The sequence below is a fragment of the Lampris incognitus genome, chromosome 19, assembly GCF_029633865.1.
Source record: "Lampris incognitus isolate fLamInc1 chromosome 19, fLamInc1.hap2, whole genome shotgun sequence".
NCBI classification, from domain to species: domain Eukaryota; kingdom Metazoa; phylum Chordata; class Actinopteri; order Lampriformes; family Lampridae; genus Lampris; species Lampris incognitus.
The window spans coordinates 34310662-34337267 of NC_079229.1; the positions used below are offsets into that span (position 1 = coordinate 34310662).

General features: G+C 45.4%; 1 protein-coding gene across 1 annotated transcript in view; it reads left to right on the plus strand.

Moving 5' to 3' along the window:
* LOC130129663 (guanine nucleotide exchange factor VAV3) overlaps positions 1 to 26606 on the plus strand; it is a 127699-nt gene that overhangs the window by 87830 nt on the left and 13263 nt on the right. Inside the window, exons 15-23 of the mRNA XM_056299253.1 lie at positions 4451 to 4560; positions 9003 to 9104; positions 10595 to 10686; positions 13993 to 14015; positions 14913 to 14946; positions 22772 to 22902; positions 24610 to 24675; positions 25451 to 25485; positions 26396 to 26512. Of these exons, the coding sequence (XP_056155228.1) occupies positions 4451 to 4560; positions 9003 to 9104; positions 10595 to 10686; positions 13993 to 14015; positions 14913 to 14946; positions 22772 to 22902; positions 24610 to 24675; positions 25451 to 25485; positions 26396 to 26512 (710 nt within the window). The remainder of the gene's footprint in view (positions 1 to 4450; positions 4561 to 9002; positions 9105 to 10594; positions 10687 to 13992; positions 14016 to 14912; positions 14947 to 22771; positions 22903 to 24609; positions 24676 to 25450; positions 25486 to 26395; positions 26513 to 26606) is intronic.

A 26606-nucleotide genomic window follows, 5' to 3' on the forward strand; every position in this document is an offset into this window, starting at 1 on the left:
CAGACGTATGCCCGTTGTAGAGCAATACTTTTTTGCACATTTGTCGCAACTAACAAAGTCCAGTTCATTTCCATCTTTGTCAGTAACTGAGAATTTTTTCCAAATATCAGACTTGCCTTGCTTTGCATTTGTAATGACCTGCTTTGGTCTTCTTTTCAAATTCATTTGTTGACTCCATCCTGCTGGTTAGTGATAGCTAAATCACGGGACCCGCAGTTTATTTTTTGACTGCCCGCTCCCGCCTGCAGCCAAGTTAAAACTGCCGACTCACGTGAGATTTGCGTTAGGACCCACTGGATCCGAATCCCAACGCAGTCCTCGAGTCAAGTCCTCATTAATATTCATGAGTCACCTTTGAGCGACAAGTACAAGCAATGGTCGGTGGTAAGGGTAGGCGGAGGACTCCTGTTTTGATGAGTTGATCTGATTGGTTGTATGTGTAACACCCGTCCCATGTAGCTATATAAAAATCTGCTATGTGTAGTAGTACTGTGGGCGGGGCCTGGGTACGGTTTCAAAATAAACCGCGCTATTACCTGTATGCTCTTAAACTATATTGATAGTACTCTCTTTTAAACTAAAATAACTGGCGGTGCCTCCAAATAAATGTATGCTATATAATAAAGATATATAACTTAGATTGTGGATTTTTTATTTTATTTTATTTTTTTATGTATCCGTCTAACAGTTATTAAACATGAGTTACCTATGAGCCACAACACACCAAGGTTTCTTTAAATGTAATGCCAAAATATGGTAGGTTATTTATTTATATAAAACAGAATTTCTCAAAATCACATTCATGATCATGAATAAAGACAAATAGGACTAAATCCCAAATATGAATAAATTAATATAAAATAACATCAGTCTAGGCCCACACACACACACACACACACACACACTCACTCTTCAACCTACTCTTCAACCTATGGTGAGTCGTGACTTGGGAGCTGACATACCTAGAAAGCGTAGTGGCCAGCTTCACTTGGTCACGCAAAGCCACACACACACACAAGAAAGCAAGTGCTCAGTACTCACGGGCCCAGGGGACATGACCAGGGGACATGACCAGGGGACATGACCAGGGGACATGACCAGGGGAAAGACGAGGGGAGACTTGGTGATGGCCGCTCGGCAGAGCGCAGAAGAAACAGCAGCGACAGTCAAAAGGCACTCCAACAGAAAACAGTTCTCCAACGTGGTCCAACGGAGCTGTCCTCTCTTAGTCACAAATCACCCGTCTCCTGAATCAAACAAATCAGCAAAGCAACGAGTCCACATACTATTTCGTGGCGAGCTAGCAACAACTCGTCTTAACCAATTCTTCAAAGCTGCGCTAACGGCTATTATGCTAATAGTAATGGGTACTGGCAATTAGCAACACAATGCAAAGCTAACGGCCATTATGCTAATAGTAATGGCTACTCGCTATTAGCAACACAATGCAAAGCTAACGGCTATTATGCTAATAGTAATGGCTACTCGCAATTAGCAACACACTGCAAAGCTAACGGCTATTATGCTAATAGTAATGGCTACTCGCGATTAGCAACACAATGCAAAGCTAACGGCTATTACGCCAATGCTAACGGCTACTCACGATTAGCAACACAATGCGTTTTTACACCATAACATGTAGTCACAGTATGAAAAACAATACACAATCTCATATTTACCTCTTGCAGATCATAACAATCCGAACCCTTTGGCTAACTGTTCGTCAACCGCTGAGTTAAGAACAGTTTGCTCTGAACAATCTGCACGGCGCACTTGAAGGTGACCGTTCGCTAACGAACCAGACCTAACGGCTTACAACGAAGCCCCGCCCCTCTACCCCAGAATGGAATTTGGATTGGCTACTATTTCAGAACAGGCCAATTAAAACAAAGGAAAACATAGATTGACGTAATGCGGCTAATCCGTTAGGCTGACTACACGTGCTTGGCCCTGTACATATTAAGAAAACTAAACTCTAACCTTTTTAACTGTAAAGAGTATGACTTCTATATGTTATCCTTCCATATATATTTTTAACATATTTAAACATTATAAATGTAACCGGGTATTTTTTCGCCCGGTGCGGGATTCGATAAGGGGAGGACTGCATCATAAGGCAACATCACTAACCGCTCGGCTAAGGGGTCAGCTTGGGACTCACGTGTCTTATCAGTACTTTACAGAAACTTCATTTTTAAAACTATTTATATCCCAAATGAGTTTTAACCAAATGTATATGAATTTTAGGCGTCCAGCTGAATTTTAGCCCGATGCCTAAATGCATTTTAGCCAGGGCTACACCCTCCCCCTCTGGCCGTCTACACCAGTGGTTCTCAACCTTTTTGGGGTCCTGGACCCCCTGCGTATTTTTGATCTACCCTGAGGACCCCTCCACCTGATCTTGGGGGAGGGGGTTGCAATTTGATAGAAACAGTAGAAACTGCATTTTAAATTGCATTATAGCATTTATTCACTCTTTGGGGCAAAAATAAGAGCTTTCAGTTGTAACTTAAATATAGTTAACAAAACAGAATTCTTATGCAGTAACTTTCAGATATGTGTAACAACACAGAATATGTATTCAGTAACTTTCAGATATATGTAACAAAACAGAATATGTATTCAGTAACTTTCAGATGTATGTAACAAAACAGAATATGTATTCAGTAACTTTCAGATATATGTAACAAAACAGAATATGTATTCAGTAACTTTCAGATATATGTAACAAAACAGAATATGTATTCAGTAACTTTCAGATATATGTAACAAAACAGAATATGTATTCAGTAACTTTCAGATATATGTAACAAAACAGAATATGTATTCAGTAACTTTCAGATATATGTAACAACAGAATTTTTATGCAGTAACTTTTAACAATGCAAACGGGAGCGAGATGTCTTATTAAAATACAATAAATTACACTTGTGAAACAGATGTAATAAGAGAAAAAAGTCCAGCTACCCTTTATAGTTTAGGTAGATAAAGGTCTCAGTCACATTTGAGTAAAATAATCCTATTTCTATAAATGTCATAGGATTTTTTTTTTAAAGATATTTTATTTTCACGGACCCCTTGCAATCACACCACGGACCACTAGGGGTCCGCGGACCCCCGGTTGAGAAACCCTGGTCTAGAGGTCCTCATCTGACACCTTCTGTTTTTCTTCATCTTGGAAGGGTGCGTCCTTCTCTCACCATCAGACAGCATCCCGCGTGGTTTATACTTTTCCACTGGTTTGCTGGTGTTGTTGTCAGGTGGATTTAGATTGAACTGAATGACCATCCCATGATGCACGACGGTAACCTAACCGGCTCCCTGGGTGGGTTGCCAGGTTTATCATAAGTCAGCCGAATGACCGGACGACGTCATGAGTATCGCAAACACAAAACTGGCCAAGAGGAGCTGGAGTAAGGGAGCCCCACCCAGCTCCCCTCGGGGATGAACTAAGTATTCCGATCCTGGTTCTCTTTTAAAAAGAGAAATGGAAAAACTGAGTTTCACCTTTTGAACTGTTGTATTATTTTGAGTAGTAAAAGAAACGTTTCAGCTGCGTAAAAATTCAAGTTAAGATTGATATTAGAAAATATTTTGGTTTCAGTTCCGGGCTGACTTCGATTTAACCACATGCTGGTAAGCCAGCAGTGGTGTTCCTTTAGATCTCCTTCTTCTTCTTCTTCTTCTTCTTCTTCTTCTTCTTCTTCTTCTTCTTCTTCACCTGGGCTGTAGAGGACATGCTGATACCCCTTACTCTGATCGCACTGAGAAGTAAATGTTTTAGCTTTTAGTGAGAGAGCCCAGTGCTCGTGTTTCTCCTCTTTTCCATCGGCTCGTAGCCGCAGCAGGAGCCACTACCGCTGCTGACCACAAGCCGCGCCCTAACACCGGCAACGCTGCTGGCCTCCAGCTGACAGACACAGCCGGCCTCGGAAGTGGTTAATAGTAGATGATGAAAACCCCGTCACTTTCAAGCCCTGTGGGGCGTGATGCCTTGCAGTTATACCACGCAGCTACTCTCTCTCTCTCTCTCTCTCTCTCTCTCTCTCTCTCTCTCTCTCTCTCTCTCTCTCTCTCTCTCTCTCTCTCTCTCTCTCTCTCTCTCTCGCTCGCTCGCTCTCTCTCTCTCTCTCTCTCTCTCTCTCTCTCTCTCTCTCTCTCTCTCTCTCGCTCTCTCTCTCTCTCTCTCTCTCTCTCTCTCTCTCTCTCTCTCTCGCTCTCTCTCTCTCTCTCGTGCTCCATCTCTTTCCCCTCTGCTGCCTGATGATGTTCTTTTTCCTGTATTGCCCTGGCATGCTCTCTCGCCCCTTAACCCCTCTGCATTTCTGGGGGTTTCGCTAATGCAGGTACCCCTCTATTCATTTAGCATCTGTCTGTCTCTCTCCTTTACTGCTTTTATTGGCATCCCTCGCTCACAGAGGACTGTGTGTTGTTTCTGTCTCCTCCGCAGTGGTCCTACGGATTCTACCTCACACATAACCAGGGCCAGAGCGGCTTCGAATTCTTCTTCAAGACCAAGGAGTTGAAGAAAAAGTGGCTGGAGCAGTTCGGCATGGCCATGTGAGTGCGTTTACCTGCGTGTGTGTGTGTGTGTGTGGTAGTGTGATAAGAGTGCTGCATTATGTGCGTCTGCATTGTATTTTCATCTGAGCTCAAAGACACATGACAAGTCCTGTTTTTCGAGTCAGCCAACTCGGCGATCCAAGAGTGACACAGTTGTGAACTTGGGAGCGAGACAGACACACGCAGATCAGACGAAGCTCACGTCAGAAACAAAGCTGCCCTGTACGTAAAATCAACGAGCCTGCAAAAACGCACGTTGCATTCACTGCTCGTTCATCTGTAGAGTCCCACAGTCATGGCAGATGATACTTTAACTGGGTAGAAAACTGATAGAATCTACTGCTTGTTGGTTTACATGCACGTGGTCTGCTAACTGTTTATGAATTTGCCTTTGTTTAATCCAGAATATGGAAACAACAGCACAGACAGGCAGACAGAAAAAGAGACAGACAGAGAGACAGACAGAAAAAGAGACAGACAGACCGAGACAGACAGACAGACAGAGAGAGAGACAGACAGACAGAGAAAGACACACAGACAGACAGAGACACAGACAGACAGACAGAGACACAGACAGACAGACAGAGAGAGACAGACAGACAGATAGACAGAGAGACAGAGACAGACAGGCAGGCAGACACACAGAGAAAGACAGACAGGCAGAGACAGACAGACAGAGACACATACAGACAGGCAGCAACAGACAGACAGATAGACAGAGAGACAGAGACAGACAGGCAGGCAGACACACAGAGAAAGACAGACAGGCAGAGACAGACAGACAGAAAAAGAGACAGACAGACCGAGACAGACAGAGAAAGACAGACAGGCAGCGACAGACAGACAGATATATAGTGTGTGCGTGTGTGCGTGTACATGGGGTTCGGAAGGGCATGGGTACACAGATACGAACAAAGCCGTAACACCAGTGACCACACTGGAGGCTGGAAAGTAAGACAGCATTTTAACAGAATCCTGTAGTTATGAAGCACAATCACAGCTGTTCTCAATCAGGTCCTCAGATATCCTGCTAGACTAGGAAACCAGAGGCTTGTTTCACAAAAGAGAATTGTGAGGATTTTCAAGTAATAAAGGGAAAACTGTTCACGGGGGTCTGACCAAAACCACGGCAGAGTCGGGGTGGACGGCCGCTGCGTGCATCAGTTGCGGACTGCACCTTTAAGTTATAACACAAAAAGGCAGATTATTCTACTCCTGGACCTTCCTGCATCTACCATCGGCATCGTTTACTAGCAATCCGCCTTTTTCCCCCAACATTTACTGTTGCTCCTGCAGAATCCCTCCATCTCATCTTCCCAGGACAACCAGGAAGCTCCCAGATCACACAAACCACATAGAGACGGTCACACCTGTCCACCACAGAGACCAGGTTCCTGCAGGGCAGCTCCGAGTCACACACAACTACAGAGAACAACTAGAAAATAGGAAGAGTGGGAAAAAAGAATGAAAGACTGTGAAGAGAAAGGTGTGGGAAACAACATTTTCCAGATGAAATGAAAGAAGAAAAGGTCGTTGGAGAAAAGTGATGCAACAGGGAGAAAACAGCAGCGTTGGCTGATGAACTTCGGAGGATGAATTAATGACCCAGAGAAGAAAGAGGCGCCGGCCTAGTCACCACGAGCCGACAAGGCTCCGCGTACTTCCCGTCACGCGAAAACAAACCGGAATGAACCGTCTCTCAAAGGCTCCTGAATTGTCCTTCACATTTCCGTTCGGAGACCTTCTCCCAACTTCCCTCTTTCTATTTGTTTATTTCTTTGCTTAGCTGTGTTTACATTGTACAGACGAGGGGACAGACTTGCAGGAATGACCGTTAGCAGTGCGTGTCACAGCTTCACCAGCAGTGTGTGTGTGTGTGTGTGTGTGTGAGTGTGTGTGAGTGAGAGTCGGTGTGTGTGTGTGTGTGTGTGTGTGTGAGTGAGAGTCGGTGTGTGTGTGAGAGTCGGTGTGTGTGTGTGTGTGTGTGAGTGAGAGTCGGTGTGTGTGTGAGAGTCGGTGTGTGTGTGTCTGAGTCGGTGTGTGTGTGTGTGAGAGTCGGTGTGTGTGTGTCTGAGTCGGTGTGTGTGTGTGTGAGAGTCGGTGTGTGTGTGTGTGAGTCGGTGTGTGTGTGTGTGAGAGTCGGTGTGTGTGTGAGTGTGTGTGAGTGAGAGTCGGTGTGTGTGTGTGTGAGTCGGTGTGCGTGTGTCTGAGTCGGTGTGTGTGTGTGAGTGAGAGTCGGTGTGTGTGTGTGAGTCGGTGTGTGTGTGTCTGAGTCGGTGTGTGTGTGTGTGTGAGTCGGTGTGTGTGAATCGGTGTGGTCTCTCAGGTTCTGCAGTACCAGACGGTCTGAATGACCACCATATGAACGTCTCATTTGCTGCAGCCTGAAAGGGGGAGATGGGACGAAACAGACTTGTCCACACACAGACAGATGCACACCACACGCACACAAACACACACACACCACACGCACACAAACACACACACACACACACACACACACACACACACACACACACACACACACACACACACACACAGTCAAATCCTGAGGGATTGAGCAGAGGTCTGGGAGCATTTCAAGCAGAGCCTTTGTCTCACTACTTGCAATTCTCCCCTTCTCCCACTTCAAAAAGCCAGTCACGTCTGTCTGTCTCTATATCTATATCTGTCTGCCTGCTTGTCTCTATGTCCGTCTGTCTGTCTATATCTGTCTGCCTATCTCTATATCTGTCTGTCTTTCTGCCTGCCTGTCTGTCTGTCTCTATATCTATATCTGTCTGCCTGCTTGTCTCTATGTCCGTCTGTCTGTCTCTATATCTGTCTGTCTGTCTCTATATCTGTCTGCCTGTCTCTATATCTGTCTGCCTGTCTCTATATCTGTCTGCCTATCTCTATATCTGTCTGTCTTTCTGCCTGCCTGTCTGTCTGTCTCTATATCTGCATCTGTCTGTCTGCCTGCCTGCCTGTCTCCATATCTGTCTGCCTTCCTGCCTGCCTGTCTGTCTCTATATCTGCATCTGTCTGTCTGCCTGCCCACCTGTCTCTATGTCTGTCTGTCTGCCTGCCTGTCTGTCTCTATATCTGTCTGTCTGTCTCCATATCTGCATCTGTCTGTCTGTCTGCTTGCCTGTCTGTCTCTATATGTGCCTGCCTGTCTCTACATCTGTCTGTCAACCATTAATACAGTCATACTGGGGTTTGTCAGAAGACCATTTAATTGACATGGTGACATTTCAATAACGTAATGAAATAGAGGACTTCTCTATTCTACTGGATGTGGCTGAGTGAAGGACGGCAGTCTACAGACGGCTGTGGTTCAGCACCAGCACCACGGCTGTGGTTTTAACAGCCTGCAGGGTACAGTAACACGGCGTAGCGTTGTCTGGAGTACGGCTGTAGTAACGGGGTACCGGGGCTTGTAAATGAAAGTGATGCTGTCACACTTTAGCCCGTCTGTTGATTTCACAAGTGGATTTTCAGAGAGGAGGCTGTTCAGTATCACAGGAGTAACCCCCCCCCCCCGAAAAAAGCTAACATTTTTATTTTTCCCACTTATTCCTCCCAATTGAATTTGGCCAATCACCCCACTCTCCCGAGCCGTCCCGGTCGCTGCTCCACCCCCTCTGCCGATCCGGGGAGGGCTGCAGACTACCACATGTCTCCTCCCATACATGTGGAGTCGCCAGCCGCTTCTTTTCACCTGACAGTGAGGAGTTTCACTGGGAGGACATAGCACGTGGGAGGATCATGCTATTCCCCCCAGTTCCCCATTCCCCCCGAACAGGCGCCCCAACTGACCAGAGGAGGCGCTAGTGCAGCGACCAGGACACATAACCACATCCAGCTTCCCACCAGCAGACACGGCCAGTTGTGTCTGTAGGGACGCCCGACCAAGCCGGAGAAGCTAACATTTTAACATTACAGTTCCTGAATGACCTCGTTGGTAAAACGGTTGTTTCATTTCCTGTGTATGAAAGAGCTTCAGATGAACGGTTTGATCACAGCAGCCGGGTCATTTGAACGGTGTTACTGTAGGACTCATGGCTGAGTTTATTACAGTAATGCTGTAATGCTAATCACTGGTCTTTACCGCCTATTTCTATGAGGCCTGGCCTGCTGCAGCTATATGAATATGAAGTTTAAAGTATTGTCTTTTGATTCTTTCATCTGTTTTACTATCCACTGAAACGCTGTAATGACACTGTGAAACACGGGTTGATGAAGATGCAGACAAGCATGCGTGCTTCCCCTAGTGAAGATGTCCTGTGTGATGGACACAGGGTAGAGTGGGGCGTCTCCGTGATGATGCGGGGTGGCACGCTCCCCAGTGTAACACTGACGCATCTTACAGTGGTGGTTTCATTTCAGTGTTTCGGTCTGTAAATGTCAGTTTCTTCCCGGCTCTAACCGTCTCCCGTGTGTTGCGTCCTGTTCAGATCCAACATCCGGCCCGAGAACGCCACCAGCAATTTCCATGAGTTTCGCATGCACACCTTCGACAGGATCACCTCCTGCAATTCCTGCCACATGCTGTTAAGGTGAGCATCCTGCAGACACACACGGCCGGACAAAGGAGGCACCACCTTTGTCTCGTGAGTGTGAGTGTTTGTTGTGACATAGGCATTAAGGACGCGGACCCGTGTCCTTTGCCTGCTTTCAAGGTTGAGCTGAAAGAATGTCAGTCCGCAGCTCATCTTCTCTCTAAAGAATGCTAGCGCCCTCTTGTCCAGTCTCTATACAGTGTGCACCTCACTTACACAATGCTGCCTTTGAATTTTCTGAATGTCACATATGTCCAGAGGACTTGGGCTCGCGGTCTTTCTCACAGTCGAAGCCGCTGAGTGGTCTCACGGCCATTGTTTAGGGGAAAAAAATGCCTTTCATACCACAAAGCTTCACAAAGGGGAGAGATGTTGGAAAAGTTTACTGAACTCTCAGTCTCCCAAGACCCTCCAAGTTCATCAAGACCCTCCAAGTTCATCAAGTAAACACAGTTTATCACCATCAGGTCTTCCTCCCACAGCGGGGATTAAAATAAATAAAGATGCATCACAACATTTTAGATTGATTCTTTTCTACCTCAGAGCGAAGCTTAAAAAGAGGATTTGGCAGGGAATTTTTCCCTCCGAGGAAGATTCTCTGAGTCCGTCCTCTGATCATTCACACTGATGACTTAGCCTACTGGTTTCAAGTTGTTACTGCCTACAGTGCAGCGCACACACATACACACACACACGGGCACACATGCATGCACACAGACACAAACACATGCACATACAGACACACACATGGGCACACATTGCATGCACATAGACACACAGACACATGCACATACAGACACAAACACACACACATACACATACAGACACACACATGGGCACACATGCATGCACATACGGACACACACACACACTCACTCACACACACACACACATGGGCACACATGCATGCACATACGGACACACAGGCACAACTGCATGCACCCCACATACACACATGGGCACACACATGCACATACAGACACATACGGGCACATATGCATGCACATACGGACACACATACACGTGCAGAAACAGACACACACACGGGCATGCATGCATGCACACACACACACACACACACACACACACACAGAAGTTCTGAAGGTGTCCTGGTGCATGTAGAAACGCACCTGCATTCGTCGCCAGTTTTCATGTGAAGGCTGACGGTGTTACAGGATAACTGCCAGACAGCACGGCAGACCAGTGCTCACTTGTTCCCCCACAGTGAAAACAACCCCTGAGACGGCAACAAGGTCAGAGGGAAAAGCTGCAAGCTGCTCGTCTTTATGTTGAGCTGTGTGGGCAGTTCGTATGTATGTGTGTCTGTGTGTGCTGGCGTGTTTGTGTGTGTATGTCTCCTGTGAGGAGGAATGCGAAGAACATGCAACTGCACCTTGTATTGTCTCCTCGCTCTTTCCCTCTCTCCTGCTCACGTCCCTCATGCTACCACAACACCTGTTTTTTGCAATGGTCTCCTTTGTGCGCAGGGGCATCTTTAACCAGGGCTACCTGTGCTCCAAGTGTGGACTGGGGGCCCACAAAGAATGCCTGGCCCGCTTCAGCTGCTGTGGGAAAACAGGTAACACACACACACACACACACACACACACACACACACACACACACACACACACACACACACACACACACACACACACACACACACACAATGTGTGCACATAAACGAATGCATGTCCGCACACATTGAAGTACACTGAGTGTCTGTGCACATATGCAGCATGCGTATACATTACAGTCACTTAGCCGACGCTTTTATCCAAAGCGACTTACAAAACCAGTGCTAATGTAAAAGCGCAAGAAAGAGATTGTTTTTTAAATGAGTGAATACAATAAGTGCTAAGAACAAGTAACAGGGTAGTAGTTCTTGAAGAGGTGAGTTTTCAACCTGCACCGAAAGATGGGCAGCGAATCGGCTGTCCTGACATCAGTGGGGAGTTCGTCCCACCGCTGTGGGGCCAGGACAGAAAAGAGCCGTGACCGGGTCGATCAGCAGCAGGGGCCTCTGAGCGACGGGGCAACCAGGCGTCCCGAGGCAGCAGAGCGAAGTGGTCGGGCGGGGGTGTAGGGCTTGACCATGGCCTGGAGATAGGAAGGAGCTGTTCCTTTCACTGCCCTGTAGGCTAGCACCAGAGTCTTAAACTGGATGTGAGCAGCTACTGGGAGCCAGTGTAGGGACATGAGAAGGGGAGTTGTGTGGGAGAAGACCAGACGAGCTGCAGCTTTCTGAACTAGCTCCAGAGGTCTGATGGCCGACGCCGGGGCGCCGGCAAGGAGGGAGTTGCCGTACTCCAGCCGGGAGATGAAAGTATACATACACCTACAGACACACACAGGTACATGCAGACATGCATCCATATGTAAAAACACGAACCACAGCATATGTGCACATGCCTACACAAACATGCACACAAAAAACTGTGCATATAGAATTTAAAATGCAGCTTAAGTGTTGAACTAGTCCAGTATAATCTGTTTTAAAGAGTTGAACTAGTCCAGTTTAAAGTGTTGAACTAGTCCAGTATAATCTGTTTTAAAGTGTTGAACTAGTCCAGTATAATCTGTTTTAAAGTGTTGAACTAGTCCAGTTTAAAGTGTTGAACTAGTCCAGTATAATCTGTTTTAAAGTGTTGAAGTAGTCCAGTTTAAAGTGTTGAACTACTCCAGTATAATCTGTTTTAAAGTGTTGAACTAGTCCAGTATAATGTTTTAAAGTGTTGAACTAGTCCAGTATAATCTGTTTTAAAGTGTTGAACTAGTCCAGTATAATCTGTTTTAAAGTGTTGAAGTAGTCCAGTATAATCTGTTTTAAAGTGTTGAACTAGTCCAGTATAATCTGTTTTAAAGTGTTGAACTAGTCCAGTATAATGTTTTAAAGTGTTGAACTAGTCCAGTATAGTCTGTTTTAAAGTGTTGAACTAGTCCAGTTTAAAGTGTTGAACTAGTCCAGTATAATCTGTTGTCTTATTTCTGACCTAGAACCACTTTAATATTGGTTCACTTCACAACAAGTCTGTCTGTTAACACCGTGTACCATGTTGTACTGCATGTTCACAACTCATCCAAGCTTTTATAGCAGCATGGGCATAGAGAGAGAGTAGTGAAGGGTACTCGGTGTCACATGAGTGATGATGGAGGTAAACCTGTGACAAAGAAGGGTTTTGCTGTACCGCGTCACTGAAGAACCACACAGACAGGCTGGTGTGTGAGGTTTTCTGGCCAGTCTGCCTGTACATCAGTCATGCTCCTCTGATAGAATGGAAGACCGCATGACAAGCAAAGTAAACCCACAACCTGAGAACTGGCTAAGCATGTCCCGTGTTCATGCGTGTGTGTCTGAGAGAGACAGACACAGAGACAGAGAGAGCGAGCAAGAGAGACAGAGAGTGAGCGCGCAAGAGAGAGTGAACAAGAGACAGAGAGAGACAGACAGACAGACAGAGACAGAGAGAGTGAGCGAGAGAGACAGACAGACAGAGAGACAGACAGAGAGACAGACAGAGAGACAGAGAGACAGAGACAGATAGAGACAGAGAGACAGACAGACAGACACAGAGACAGAGAGAGTGAGCGAGAGAGACAGACAGACAGAGAGACAGACAGAGAGACAGAGAGACAGAGACAGATAGAGACAGAGAGACAGATAGAGACAGAGAGAGAGAGAGACAGGAAGGGATGATAAAAGTTTCAATCTCCTATAATGCAACCTGTAGAAGTGTCTTTTATAACACAGCGAGTTCAACACTACCCGGGTATTACATATGCATGCCTGAGTGCAGTCGTTTTTTTGTACATGTGCATGTGTGTGTGTGTGTTTGTGTATATGTGTGTATATTCCCTGTGGCTGGCTGCCAGCTCCTGTTGGACTTGGCATCTGTCACGGCACTACTGGGTTGAGGAGGCAATAACGCCAGTGCCAGCTCCACCTGGGCACAATGTGTCCTCGAGTAGATTTGGGCCACGCTGCGGGGGTTCAGACCAGGGAACTGTGGAGACCGGGACGTCTGTTTGAATTCCCCCTCTCATTACTCCGCACAGCATTCATCCTGCTGCTCCCGTACACGCTGGAAGAGCAGGACGTGTGCTGCCGTCCACCAGAAATATGCTGGTGCTGGCCCGTTCTCAGAGGCCGCTCCGCTGCCAGCGAGCCGCTCTCTACACGCTTTGTGTGCGCCTGTGTGCGTTTGTCCCCCGACATGAATACTGTTCAAACACCGGTGAGCGCTGCTGTGAACAGATCCAAACACTCTTCCTACGGTACACAGCTATTTGAGCAACAACTCACACTGTATGTGTGCGTGCACGGGTGTGTGCGTGTGAGTGTGTCTAATACAGATATGCCATTGTTTTGCCTGTACCTCCCTATGGTGTTATCTACTCCGTGTATGTGTGTGTAACAGTTCAAAGTTTACTCTGAAAATGGGCATGTTGGGAGTGCTGTGTGTTTGTTTGCATGTGTGTGTGCGTGTATACATGTGTGTTTGTGCGTATGTGCCTATATCAATGTGTCCTTGTTCAACGTCTCAGTATGTGCATGTCTGTGTAGATAGGCAGGCGTGTGTGTGTATGTGTCTAGGGGGTGTAGCCTGTCCCTCAGGGAGCCAATGAAAGAAACTGGCGGAGCAAAACCCAGGTTAACCTCTCCACCCCCACAGCTCGTTACACCTCCCCCGTACACCTTGTCAGGTAGTGGCGGCGCAGCAAAACAAAACAGCGCTAGACAGACTCCACCGTCTGCCTTCTCCTCACTAATGAGGGAGTCTTGCCGTTGTTATCTGACGAGCACTTGTGTGTGTGTGTGTGTGTGTGTGTGTGTGTGCGCCCGCATACTCGTCACTCACCATGCCTGTTCTCAAACTTCTTTCAGATCCCAGCTCCATCAGAACTCAGGTGAGCTGCATCTCTGTGTGTGTGCATGTGTGTGTGTGTGCATGTGCATGTGTGTGCATGTGCATGTGTGTGTGTGCATGTGTGTGTGTGCATGTGCATGTGTGCATGTGCATGTGTGTGCATGTGAGTCAGGTTTTCAGCCTCCCCCTGAAGCTTTGCTGCACTTTGAGAACTGCTCCCTCCTGCAGCTATTTGCCGAGAAGGCTTCAGCTGACTTCACTTGCAGGGCTGATAGGAACTTGGATGGTTTGCAGATTACTCAGATTTTTTTCCGGGCAGCAACACCACTTGGGTCCACGAGCTCCACTGCTGTGCAGAAAGTGGGCAAAGAGAGACATTACCGGACATGTTTTTGTGTTATACCGCCAGACATGGTTTGCCTGTAAAGGTCAGCACACGCGACGGGGGTTTAATATCATCATCCTCGTCTTGTTCACTGCTCGTGGCCCCGAGTGGAGGCGATACGGGTTAAAATATTTATTCTTTGTGCGCCACAGACGGGCATATTCATAACATTAGTCTCCGTCTCCCACATCTTCGCCTCACCGCAATAAGAGACTAGCCAATCATTTATTTAGTAGCAGATGAGCGGACGAAAGGGGCAGAGAGGATGGCTTTTAGATGTAGTATAGATGTAGGCTCTCCACTTCCTGTAAGTGTCAGCGAGAGGTGAGGAGAGAGCAGTGTAAGGTCTCAGAAGAACCACTCTGACCCCACGAATACATTTATAAAAGAAGTCAGTCATGAGCAACCTGCTCAGAAATGATATCCGATGGAAATATTGTGCTAAACTTAAGAGTGTACTAGTGTGTGTGTGTATCAACGCGTCTGGGTTTGTGTAGCTGGTTGTAACGGCTGTTTTCTCTGTGGTGTGTATTTTTTTTGGACTATTTGCAGGGCAGAACGTCGAATCGCGCAGACCGAGATCCAGGTGAGACACACAGATCACTGCAATGAACCTCAACCAGCTTCACACACACACTACTACCACTACTACTACTACTACTACTACCACCACCACTACTACTACTACTACTACTACTACTACTGCTCGTCTACGCTCCCTTTCCTTGCTTTCTCCTTTAGTCTTCAAAATTGAGTGTGTGTGTGTGTGTGTGTGTGTGTGTGTGTGTGTGTGTGTGTGTGTGTGTGTGTGTGTGTGTTTGCACACACAGTGGGCATAATGTCAGCCCCGCCTCCTCCGACACTCCTGTTTTTCCGCCGTTCCATCCGCTATGCTGCAGAAAATCATTATTGACCCGACGACACGCTAAAATCGATAGGCTCTTGATTGCCCCGGCACCGGTCTTGCCGCGTCGGTTTTCAAAGGGTGTGCTTACTTGTCTGCCCTGGTGTGGACAGGAATGCTATCATGCCCCCAAGGCTCGATTCTCCATGGCTGCGCATCTTCAGAAGGCCCATTCAGGCAAGCTAGCGCACGTTATGCTGCCAAGCTCAAAGCTAAATGCTTTATTCAGACACACACAAACATGTAGATGCATTCGCGTTCAACACAACATTTTCTACAGCTGCTGCCCTGACATTATCGTTTCACAACTCATTTTGTTTTAATTCCTTTTGGTAGTGTAGTATTTTGCAGAGTACTACTTATTGCTGTGTAGAAAACTAGGTGTTGATGCATCTTTGTTTTCATTTTACATAATACTGCATTGGTTTCTGCACTGGGAACGGAAAACGTGTGGAGGAGTAGTGTAGTTGTCGTAGATGGAGATGGGTGTAGGTGCGGTACAGAGTAGTATCACAGTTGCTTTTCAGTGAGTCTAGGTTCGTGAATTAACCACGTTAACCGCCTCCTGGCATTTTCTCATCAGGTCCGTATTAGGATTTTTCCAAATTTGGTAGGACAGAAGCAAATCCTAACTAACTTTAGGAATCCTATCTTATCTTACTTCATCTTGTCTTATTCTAGGTTAGGAAATCCTAAATACTCAATCCAACATCGCTTATCAACTTTTATTTCTGTTACCTAGCAACCGATGCTAACATTTCCTGCCGAGCTAAACAACTTTGTAACTGTTGGTTTCTCTCATTGAACAATGCTGAAACACACACTGAAAGCTGCCTTGACCGCGGTGAGTTCCTGCTCTTGGAAACTGTATGTAACGAACAGCCAAACTGCTAATTGCTGCTGCCGCCCCATTTAAATTGCATGACACAGCAGGCTGAGGTATTTCTGCTATGTCAGCCATTTCACTTTGAAAATCTCCTTTTGCAAAACAAAAAAACAAAGCGGATTTGTCAGTTGCACCACAACCGGGAGAGCCCCACGTTGCCGGGTCGGCCTCTCCGAAGCTGGTCGTAGCTGCTCGGCTAACTGCAGGATCATGGCGCGGGGTAGCCTGTATCTACGAAGGAGCGTTTTTTTCATCCAACTCCAGCAGCACACCGTTAGGGTCTGCCATAAGCCTCTCGGTGAACAGGTTCCACCTGTTGACATTTTGTTGGCTGTGTAAACACAATAAACGTGCAGCCATACAGATTTTACAAGTTAGCTAACACTACCTGGTGGAAAAGCGAAAATAAGGGCAGCTTAACCGTTATCCTAAAGTTAGGAGAGTTTGAGATTTTGGGAAGTTAGGAAGCTTGTGTAATACAGTTTTCCTATCTTAAGTTAGGATAGGAACATTGACTTGGGAACTGTTCATCTGCAACGGCTTTTTCCCTAAATCAGGTCCTAACCCTAATGACCATGGCTACCAAACAGTTAAGATAGGATCTGCAAGTCCAGGTGGCGTGGCGGTCTATTCCGTTGCCTACCAACACAGGGATCACCGGTTCGAATCCCTGTGTTACCTCCGGCTTGGTTGGGCGTCCCTACAGACACAATTAGCTGTGTCTGAGGGTGGTAAGCTGGTTGTGGGTATGTGTCTTGGTCACCGCACTAGCGCCTCCTCTGGTCGGCCGGGGCACCTGTTCGGGGAGGAGGGGGAACTGGGGGGAATAGTGTGACCCTCCCACATGCTACCTCCGGCTTGGTTGGGCGTCCCTACAGACACAATTAGCTGTGTCTGAGGGTGGTAAGCTGGTTGTGGGTATGTCTCTTGATCACCGCACTAGCGCCTCCTCTGGTCGGCCGGGGCACCTGTTCGGGGAGGAGGGGGAACTGGGGGGAATAGTGTGACCCTCCCACATGCTACCTCCGGCTTGGTTGGGCGTCCCTACAGACACAATTAGCTGTGTCTGAGGGTGGTAAGCTGGTTGTGGGTATGTCTCTTGATCACCGCACTAGCGCCTCCTCTGGTCGGCCGGGGCACCTGTTCGGGGAGGAGGGGGAACTGGGGGGAATAGTGTGACCCTCCCACATGCTACATCCCCCTGGTGAAACTCCTCACTGTCAGGTGAAAAGAAGCAGCTGGCGACTCCACATGTATGGGAGGAGGCATGTGGTAGTCTGCAGCCCTCCTCAGATCAGCAGACGGGGTGGAGCAGCGACCGGGACAGCTCGGAAGAGTGAGGTAATTGGTCGGATACAATTATGACAAAAAGGGAGGAAAAAAATCCGCCACCCCCCCCCCAAAAAGCTAGGATCTGCAAGTTATGAAGTGTTGGTAAAACAGCCCCAGGCTTACTGTATGTCCTCAATGCCTCTTTTACACCGTTGCTCTTGGGTAGGGGTGTTTTCATTAAGATGTTAAAAAAAAAAAAGCTTTCTGAAATTCAGAGACCCCACCTCCACAATATCAGAATTCACTGTCTCGGCACTAAAATGTAAAGCAGCGTTCATAAAAAAAAGTTGAAAAGCAACTTGGAGAGGTGGAGTTAAAAACAAAAAAAGCAGGCAGGTACACAAGAGTCAGAGGTTGAAGGGTAATTTCGGTGTTTTTAAACCTGGGCCCTAATTTCCCATCAACTGAGGTGTAAATGACTACTAGGGACAAACATTTTTGGAGTTGGTCCAGTATTGAGTGAGAACGCTTCAGCTGGCAGCTGCAAAATGGGCTACAATGTAATCCTTGGGGGCAAGTGCGCCCGTCAAAGTGCGTCCGTTAAAAGCGCTTGTTTTTGCCACCGATAGACTCAGATTGTTATTTCAAGTGTCTGACAACATTATGGAAAAGATCCCTACAGAGATAGACCTTTTTCTTTACGTTTCGCCTCTTCCGGTCTCTGTTGTAGCATCCCTTGTGCATGGGGCGTGGTTTGTTTACCAAAGAAGAAGTCACACCGAATCTTATCAGAGTTGACCATTCATCCGAGGTAGAATAGCCTGAGACACAGAGGAACTGCTTGCAATATTTCATTTACGAAGTCATGGCTGAATATTTAGCGGATATCAACAATGAACCAGAGTCTATGGATAAAGAGCTACTAGAAACTGAAGATTGTATTCTACACAGGACAATAAAGTTGAACTTCAACTTGAAGAGAAGATGATGAGGGGAGAGAGAGAGACAGCGGCGACAGGCAGAGCAGAGTGAACCAGCTTCTTTGACAGGCAGTAGTCACTGGTTTCATATGTACATGAAACCGGTCGCCAGTTTCACAAACCGATCGCCGTCATCACACATCAGGATGTGGTCCCAGAAAGTTGAATCAGTTCATCTGGACACCAAGTTTAGTGGGGGAAATGTTTCATCACTCATCTAATTGACCTCTTCAGTCTCAGCTGACTGCAAATGATCCCCAACCTTATAAACAACACAGTGGCATGACGACCCTGCAGTCGGTCAAGACTAAAGAGGTCACTTCAGTCTGAAGAGTGATGAAATATTTCTCCAACTAAACTTTGTGTCCAGATGAACTGACCTAACTTTCTGGGACATCGGGTCTACGTGACCATTTTGCCCAGGATGACTACTGGCAGCCAAAGAAGCTGCTTCCCCCTCCTCTGCCCGACACCTGTTGCCCCCCCCCTCTCTCTCTCCTCGTCCGCTCTTCAAGTTCAAGTTCAGCTATATTTTCATCTGTAGAATACAATCTTCCATTTCTAGGAGCTCGTCATCTGCATACTCTGTATGCTCAAGTATTTGGGCATTATAATTGCCAATAAGATGACCTTTGATATGAATACAGACATACTGAGTAAGAAAAGCCAGCAGCGTCTTTTTTGTCTGAGGAAGGTAGCCAAGTTCCAAGTTGACAGATCCCTGATGACATTGTTTCATACATCTTTTATGGAGTCAGTTTTCACTTTTTTGTTTATCTGCTGGTATGCATCCCTCAACCTCAAACAGAAAAACTCATTAACAAGGGTGATGAAAGTCAGCAGCAAAATTATTGGCACTCAGCAGAAAAGTCTATCTGAATGGTACAATAAACAGTTAAAGCAGAATCCATTATATCTGAGAGTACACACCCCCTGCTCTTAGAATTTAAGTTTCTGCCATCTGGTTCCTGCTTCAGACAACCGTCAGCCAAAACTAACAGATATAAATTCTCTTTCATACCCTCTGCCATTTCACTGCTCAACTCTGTAAAGTACGGGCAGCATCAGCACATCTCCCTCCACACCTGTTTCTCCCTTCTTCTTTTTTTCCCACTATTGTAACTTTTGTACTTCATCTGTTAACCTTTTACTCCTGTTTTTATGTGTGGTTTTTATTTATGTGTGCTTATGTATTTATGGTCTTTATCTTGTGTGTCTCATCCTGTGTTGTTTTTTATTGCTACTGCAGCAGAACCAAATGCCCCTTGGGGATAAATAAAGGTCTTCTACTACTATTACAAATAAATACGGGCAGTGATCAAATTCAAATGCCTCATCCACATTGTTGATATCAGCTAAATATTTAGCCATGATTTTAGAAATAAATCATTGCTAGCAGTTCCTCTAGGTCTCAGGCTATGCTACCTCAAATGAATAGTCAGCTCTGATAAGATTCAGTGTGACTTCTTCTTTGGTAAACAAACCACACCCCCATGCACAAGCAGTAACAGCAGTAAAAAGGATGCTACAACAGAGACCGGGAGAAGCGAAACGTAAAGAAAAAGGCCTATCTCTTTAGGGATCCTTTCCATAATGTTGTCAGACATTTATAATAACAATCTGAGTCTATCAGTGACAAAAACAAGCACTTTTAATGGACATTCTTTGATGGACAGACTTGCCCCCAGGGATTACATTGCAGCCCATTTCACGGCTGCCAGCTGAAGCATTCTCGCTCATACTGGACCAATTCCAAAAAATGTTGTGCTTACTAGTCATTTAGACCCAAAATGATGGGAAAATATGGCCCAGGGTAGAAATATTGGAATTACCCTTTAAGAACCCACTGGAGCTAAGTAAATTATCCATGTCGCCTTTTCTTTAACCAAAATGGAGAATCAGTCGCTCAATTGACAACGTTATTGTTATTTTAGCTGTCTACCAGAGCATATTGTAGTTGAAATTAAATGATCAATGATGAGCTCAAAGTGAGACTTTCATCTTTAATTTGAGGGTACTTACATCCAAATCGGGTGAATGGTCTCGGAATTACAGCACTTTCTATACGTGGTTCCCCCTTTTTAAGGGACCAAAAATAATAGGACAACTGGCAGCTCAGCTGTTCCATGGCCAGGTGTGTGTTATTTACTCATTTCATTTATAAGTAAGCAGATAAATGGTCTGGAGTTGATTTCAAGTGTTGCATTTGAAATCTGTTGCTGTTAACTCTCAATATGAAGTCAAAAGAGCTGCCACTGCCAGTGAGGCAAGCCATCATTAGGCTGAAAAATCAGCAAACCCATCAGAGAGACAGCAAAAACATTAGGTGTGGCCAAATCAACTACTTGGCACATTCTTAAAAGGAAAGAATGCACTCGTTAGCTCAGGAACACAAAAAGGCCTGGAGGACCATGGAAAATAACTGTGGTCTATGACAGAATTCTTTCCCTGGTGAAGAAAAACCGCTTCTCAACAGTTGGCCAGATCAAGAACACCCTCCAAGAAGTAGGCGTATCTGTGTCAAAGTAAACGAAGAAGAGAAGACTTCAACGCAGTAAATACAGAGGATGTACCACAAGATGTAAACCACTGGTAAGCCTCAAAACAGGAAGAACAGATAAGAGTTCGCCAAAAAAAACAGATAAAAACAGCCTGAACAGTTCTGGAACAACATCCTTTGGACAGATGAGACACACATCAACTTGTACCAGAATGATGTGGAGAGACAAGTATGGAGAAGAGAAGGAACTGCTCATGATCCAAAGCATACCACCTCATCTGTGAAGCATGGTGGAGGTAGTATTACGGCGTGATCATGTATGACCGCCAATGGAACTGGTTCCCTTGTATTTATTGATGATGTGACTGCTGACAAAAGCAGCAGGATGAAGTGTATGGGGCTGTATTATCTGCTCAGGTTCAGCCAAAACTTTAAACTCGTTTGATGGTGCCTCACCGTGCAGGTGGACAATGACGCGAAGCATACTGCCAAAGCAACCAAAGACTTTAAGGCAAAGTAGAATGTGCCACAATGGCCAAGTCAATCACCTGACCTAAATCCAATTTAGCATGCATTCCCACTTGCTGAAGGCAAAATGCCTGAAGAACAAGAAGATAGTCATTGACTGCAAAGGAAAACGGCAATTTAATTTATGATTATGTGAGTCTGTCCAATTACTTTTGAGCCCCTAAAATTGGGAGGCTATGTCTAATAAATGGTTGTAATTACTACACGGTTCACACAATATTTTTGACAAAACCCTTAAATTAAAGCTGAGTCTACACTTAAAGAACATCTTTATTAATTCATTTCATATCCATTATGGTGGTGTACACAGCCAAATGATGAAAATGATCTCACTGTCTAAATACTTATGGACCTGACTGGATAGCTCTATTGACAGCTACTAGTAGGAAACGTGTGTCAGACAACCACTGTCAATTTCCTCTTTTGTACATTTTAAATTGAAAAAGTGCACGTAAAAATACTTCAGGGGAAACAAACATATCCCCCATTCTATCTTTTTAATCTCAGATCTGATAACTGGGTATGCATTAGGTCAGTGGTTCTCAATCAGGTCCTAAGGGACCACCGTTCATTACATTCACCCGTTGTTCCAGGTGTAAAACCTCCCTGATTGGAGGCTGGATAACTGGAACAACAGACGAATGTAATGAACTACCTGGTAGAATTAGAAAACCAGGAGTACTGCTGGTACCTGAGGACCTGATTGAGAACCACTGTATTTCAGTAACCTGCAGCTCAGCTTGAATACGATAACGACTATAATCAGTTGTTTCCAAATGGTCATTTATGGTAGTAGACTGACTAGTGCGCGTGTGTGTGTAAACGTGCAAGCTTTCTCTCATTACCAGCTGCTGTATGATCATAAATAGGCAAATGGTTAGCATGCCTTTTAGTTCACAAAGACACATATTTTGCCACATTTATAATAATAATAATAATAATTTTATCTATATAGCACTTTTCTAAAGCAACGTTACAAAACTATGAACAGAAACATCCGGGCAGGAACTGCCTGAGCTGCTCACATGATTTAGACCGAGCCGTCTGTGAAGGGCTTCTGCTTAGAGGACTACACACTACACACACCCTCCTGGTCAGGACTCTGTCCTCCTTTCACCGTCATTACAGCTTATAAACCTCTTTATCTTTTGCTTTTCAGAGGAAGCAGACTCTTACCACTATGAAACGCCTCTCTGTACATGATGGTCCAATGTCAGAATTCACCTTATGGTGTAGCTTGAACTTTAACGATTTGCAAAGATTTAACACACACACACACACACACACACACACACAGATAACCACCAAAATACTCACTTCCTCCTCTACATGTACCTGTAGGTCTGCCCAAGATGCTAGTCATCAGGAACTACTTTGGAGTGCCAAGCCCCACGTCTGGCCCGCCTCTTACTGTGCAGACCGGTGACATCATCGAGCTCATCTGTGCCGACGTTCGCAGCCCCTGGTGGCAGGTCAGAGGTCACGCCGTCTCCATTTCTCTGTCCTCCTGTCTCGCTCTAATCCTCTCCATCTGACTCTTTAGCGGTACCTGAGTTGTTAGTATATTCTACATACTTGAAGTATGTAGTGTATACTGCGTACAAGTTGGGTATACGATTCAGTATGTAGAATGTAATGCCGTTGTAAAGCTGAATCCAGCGGTGGTCCCGTGTCAAAAATCTCCAAAATGAAGCCGGTGAGTAAAATGACTTCATGACTGATACGCACAATAGCAAAAACTTTGAAAATGAGGTCCAGGCTGTAAAAAAAAAAGAATGCTCCTTTAATCATCGTCCCTCCTATCTGGAACATAAATAGCCAAGCGTTTCACAAGGATTTTAGAAATATCACGCAGCTATCTGTATGACAAGAGCATCACGATGGCCATAACAATCAAAATGGGTTCAGAGGATTTTAAAGGACCGGGTCAGTTCTTTGAAGCCAGACCTCATTAAAACCTTTTCAGGCGTCATTTAAAACTGTATGGAGAAAAAGTTCACTGATTGCTTCAGAATAAATAAACTTACCGCTTCGCTGAGTCCTCATGCCGTGTGTTAACAGTGTCCACAGGGACGAGCGTTTAAGCCTTCAAAAACCATAACACACATTCTGGTAGCAAACGGGAATCCCTCAGTACAAACGTTTTAATGAGGTCTGGGTTAAAATAAAATGTTAACCTATCTTTTAAATGCAGTATATGTCTGCTTCTGACTTGGTGTACAAGTTCCTCATGGGAAGTAAAAAACAACAATAGCAAGTAGGCTTCAGTGCCAACGAGGAAGTCGTTCTGTTTCCACTGACAAAACGTCGCCCATAAACCAGAGTTGGATTCATTGTGGTTGTGTAAAGGGACTTCTCTCACGACCTGTAAACACAGTGTGGCACCTTTAGTTTAAATCACCACGGGCGTCCGGGTAGCGTAGCGGTCTATTCTGTTGCCTACCAACACAGGGATCTTCGGTTCGAATCCCCGTGTTGCCTCCGGCTTGGTCGGGCGTCTCTACAGACACAACTGGCCGTGTCTGTGGGTGGGAAGCCGGATGTGGGTATGTGTCCTGGTCGCTGCACCAGCGCCTCCTCTGGTAGGTCGGGGCACCTGTTCAGGGAGGAGGGGGAATAGTGTGATCCTCCCACGTGCTACGTCCCCCTGGTGAAACTCCTCACTGTCAGGTGAAAAGAAGCGGCCGGCGACTCCACATGTATCGCAGGAGGCATGTGGTAGTCTCCCTGCCGAAGGACTTTACGTGGGTGTATTTGTCCAACCGGAGGGACAATAGGACAATAAACATCTCGAACCTTGAACACAAACAAACAGCGGATGGTGCTCAGTGCTTAAGAAAAACCAATCAGTTCTGCACCTTGCTGCACTAGAAAACTACAACAATAAGAAAAAAACCAAAACAAAAAATACTCATTTGTCTGGGGTAAGTTTCCTCATGGTTATGTTAATGAAGACATGGAGCCTTCATTAACATGGCAGGAACTCTGAAAGCTCTCTCTCTCTCTCTCTCTCTCTCTCTCTCTCTCTCTCTCTCTCTCTCTCTGCCAGCCATCATTTCTACAATAGTTAACGAGGCCACTAAATTTGTTCTGTGCTGTGTTACAAGCTAATTGTTCCTGAATTACGGCGACGGGGCCAGCTAGATGAACATAGCACAATTATCTCTTTGTGGTTTCAGGGCAAACTCCTGTCGACGAAGGAGGTTGGCTTCTTTCCAAGCGACGCGGTGAAGCCGTGCCCATGTGTAAGCAGAATCCCGTCCTCATCCACACCAGGGCCTGTTGTCACAGCTCACAACTAACTGGGTTTTGCAGTGAAGTGATTCTAACTTGCATGAAAGGGAACTAGCCTGTGGGGGTTTTTTATGTTGGAACAAGGAATTTGGCTTCCAGCGCTCTATACATTATACATTTAGTCATCCATGCAGTCAGCTTTCTCACTAGCAAGCAAAACAAGGGGAGCATAATATTTTACTTCAGTTTAACTAATGAAAAGCTTATAATGACACAAATTAGTTTATATCTGAGATGCCTGTGACTGAAATGTGACAGCGGCCTGATTTTCATCGGTGCCCTTCTGTTTTTCAAAGCAATTTCCCTGCTTTCTTTTCTTTCCCTCTTTTTTGAAAATGCATGTCTTTTGAAAGCGTCGCGAACGTCTCATTGTGCTGACAATCTTATTCATTCTCCATCCATCTGGTTTACGTACGAATCCTGCAGCTGATAAACTGCTATCATTCTGTTTACACCGTTGTAAAGATAAGAAGAACATTAGACTGTTTCAGTGAGGTTATTAAAAAAAAAAACACCTGTGCTAAAGAAGACCAAGTCATGAGCTTTAAAAGCGTGGGATGCAAGTCTTGAGCTAAATGAAAGCGCTTCCAAGCATGAACAGATTTGTTTTCGTGACAGAGAAAAAGATTGGCCGAGTCGAATTCAGGTTGAATAGGCGTTGGTTTCATTATCAAAACCAATGAGAGGAAAATGGTTTCATGTTTTTCTTTTTTCTTTTGCCTCCAGGTCCCGAAGCCTGTCGATTACTCCTCCCAACCCTGGTATGGTCACAACCCCAGTTATTCTCAGTCTGAATCTATTGAAACTTGATAGAAAATCGTGAAATGAAGAATATTCTCCGCTCAAGCTGAAAAGCAACCTGAAGAGTCAGAGGAGGGGGTCAGCCAGAGTTAATGCTTAAAATCTGGGTGAGGGAATTAAAATGCCCATGTTAAGGCGCCTTTGGCCGAGATCCTCAAACCCCCATCTGTTCCAGTGGAGCTCAGAGGCCAGAAGTACTCGGGAGTATCTTCTCAAACTACTGCATCCTCAAAATACCAAAGATTTACTTCAAAAAATAAATAAATAACAATAAACAAAAGGTGTGAGGATTGATTTTAAAGTTGGACCAATACTGAAACAGTAATAATATCTAAATCATTGTGCATTTTGTACTCACTCGCTGCTCAATCTATGTAACGTATCAAAGACAGAATTCTATCTAATTTTAGAGTTCTGCTTAGATCTGCTTCTCACCTGATTTTCTCCCCTAAAACTGATGCCATCACAAACGCTTACTTACTACAGCCAATCGGATCAAATCAAAATTATGAAACTCTGCCCACTCTTACTGCCAAGCCTCTCTTGTATTTGTCACTCAAAGGTCAGCTCATGAATATTAATGAGGACTAGACCACTCCCTCACAGTTACTGCAGTTCTTAAGACAATTGAGAACAGCTATAGATATAAAGCGACTAAAAAACAAAAACAATATAAGTAATTTATGAATAAAAAAGTGTTGCTGAATGTTTTATTATGCTGCGTTCAAGGTTTTTGGACATGAAAATTTAAAGCTGATGACTGATTTCAATCCAACTTTAAAAACAAACGAGCTTTCTTTCAATGTCTCTGAGGGTTTCATTGATCAGATTATTTTTGAATACAGGTGTTTGTTGGGTTTTTGCTGGCAGGTTTGCAGGGCCCATGGAGAGACTGCAGGCGGAGGCTGAGCTCATCAACAGGGTCAACAGCACCTACCTGGTCCGCCATCGCAGCAGAGAGTTCAACGAATACGCCATCAGCATCAAGTAAGTCATACCAGGACCATATCGTCCAGTAAAATTACTACATGAACTCCAGTAACAATACTAAGCTGACAACTTGCCCTGCGTGTCAGAACTA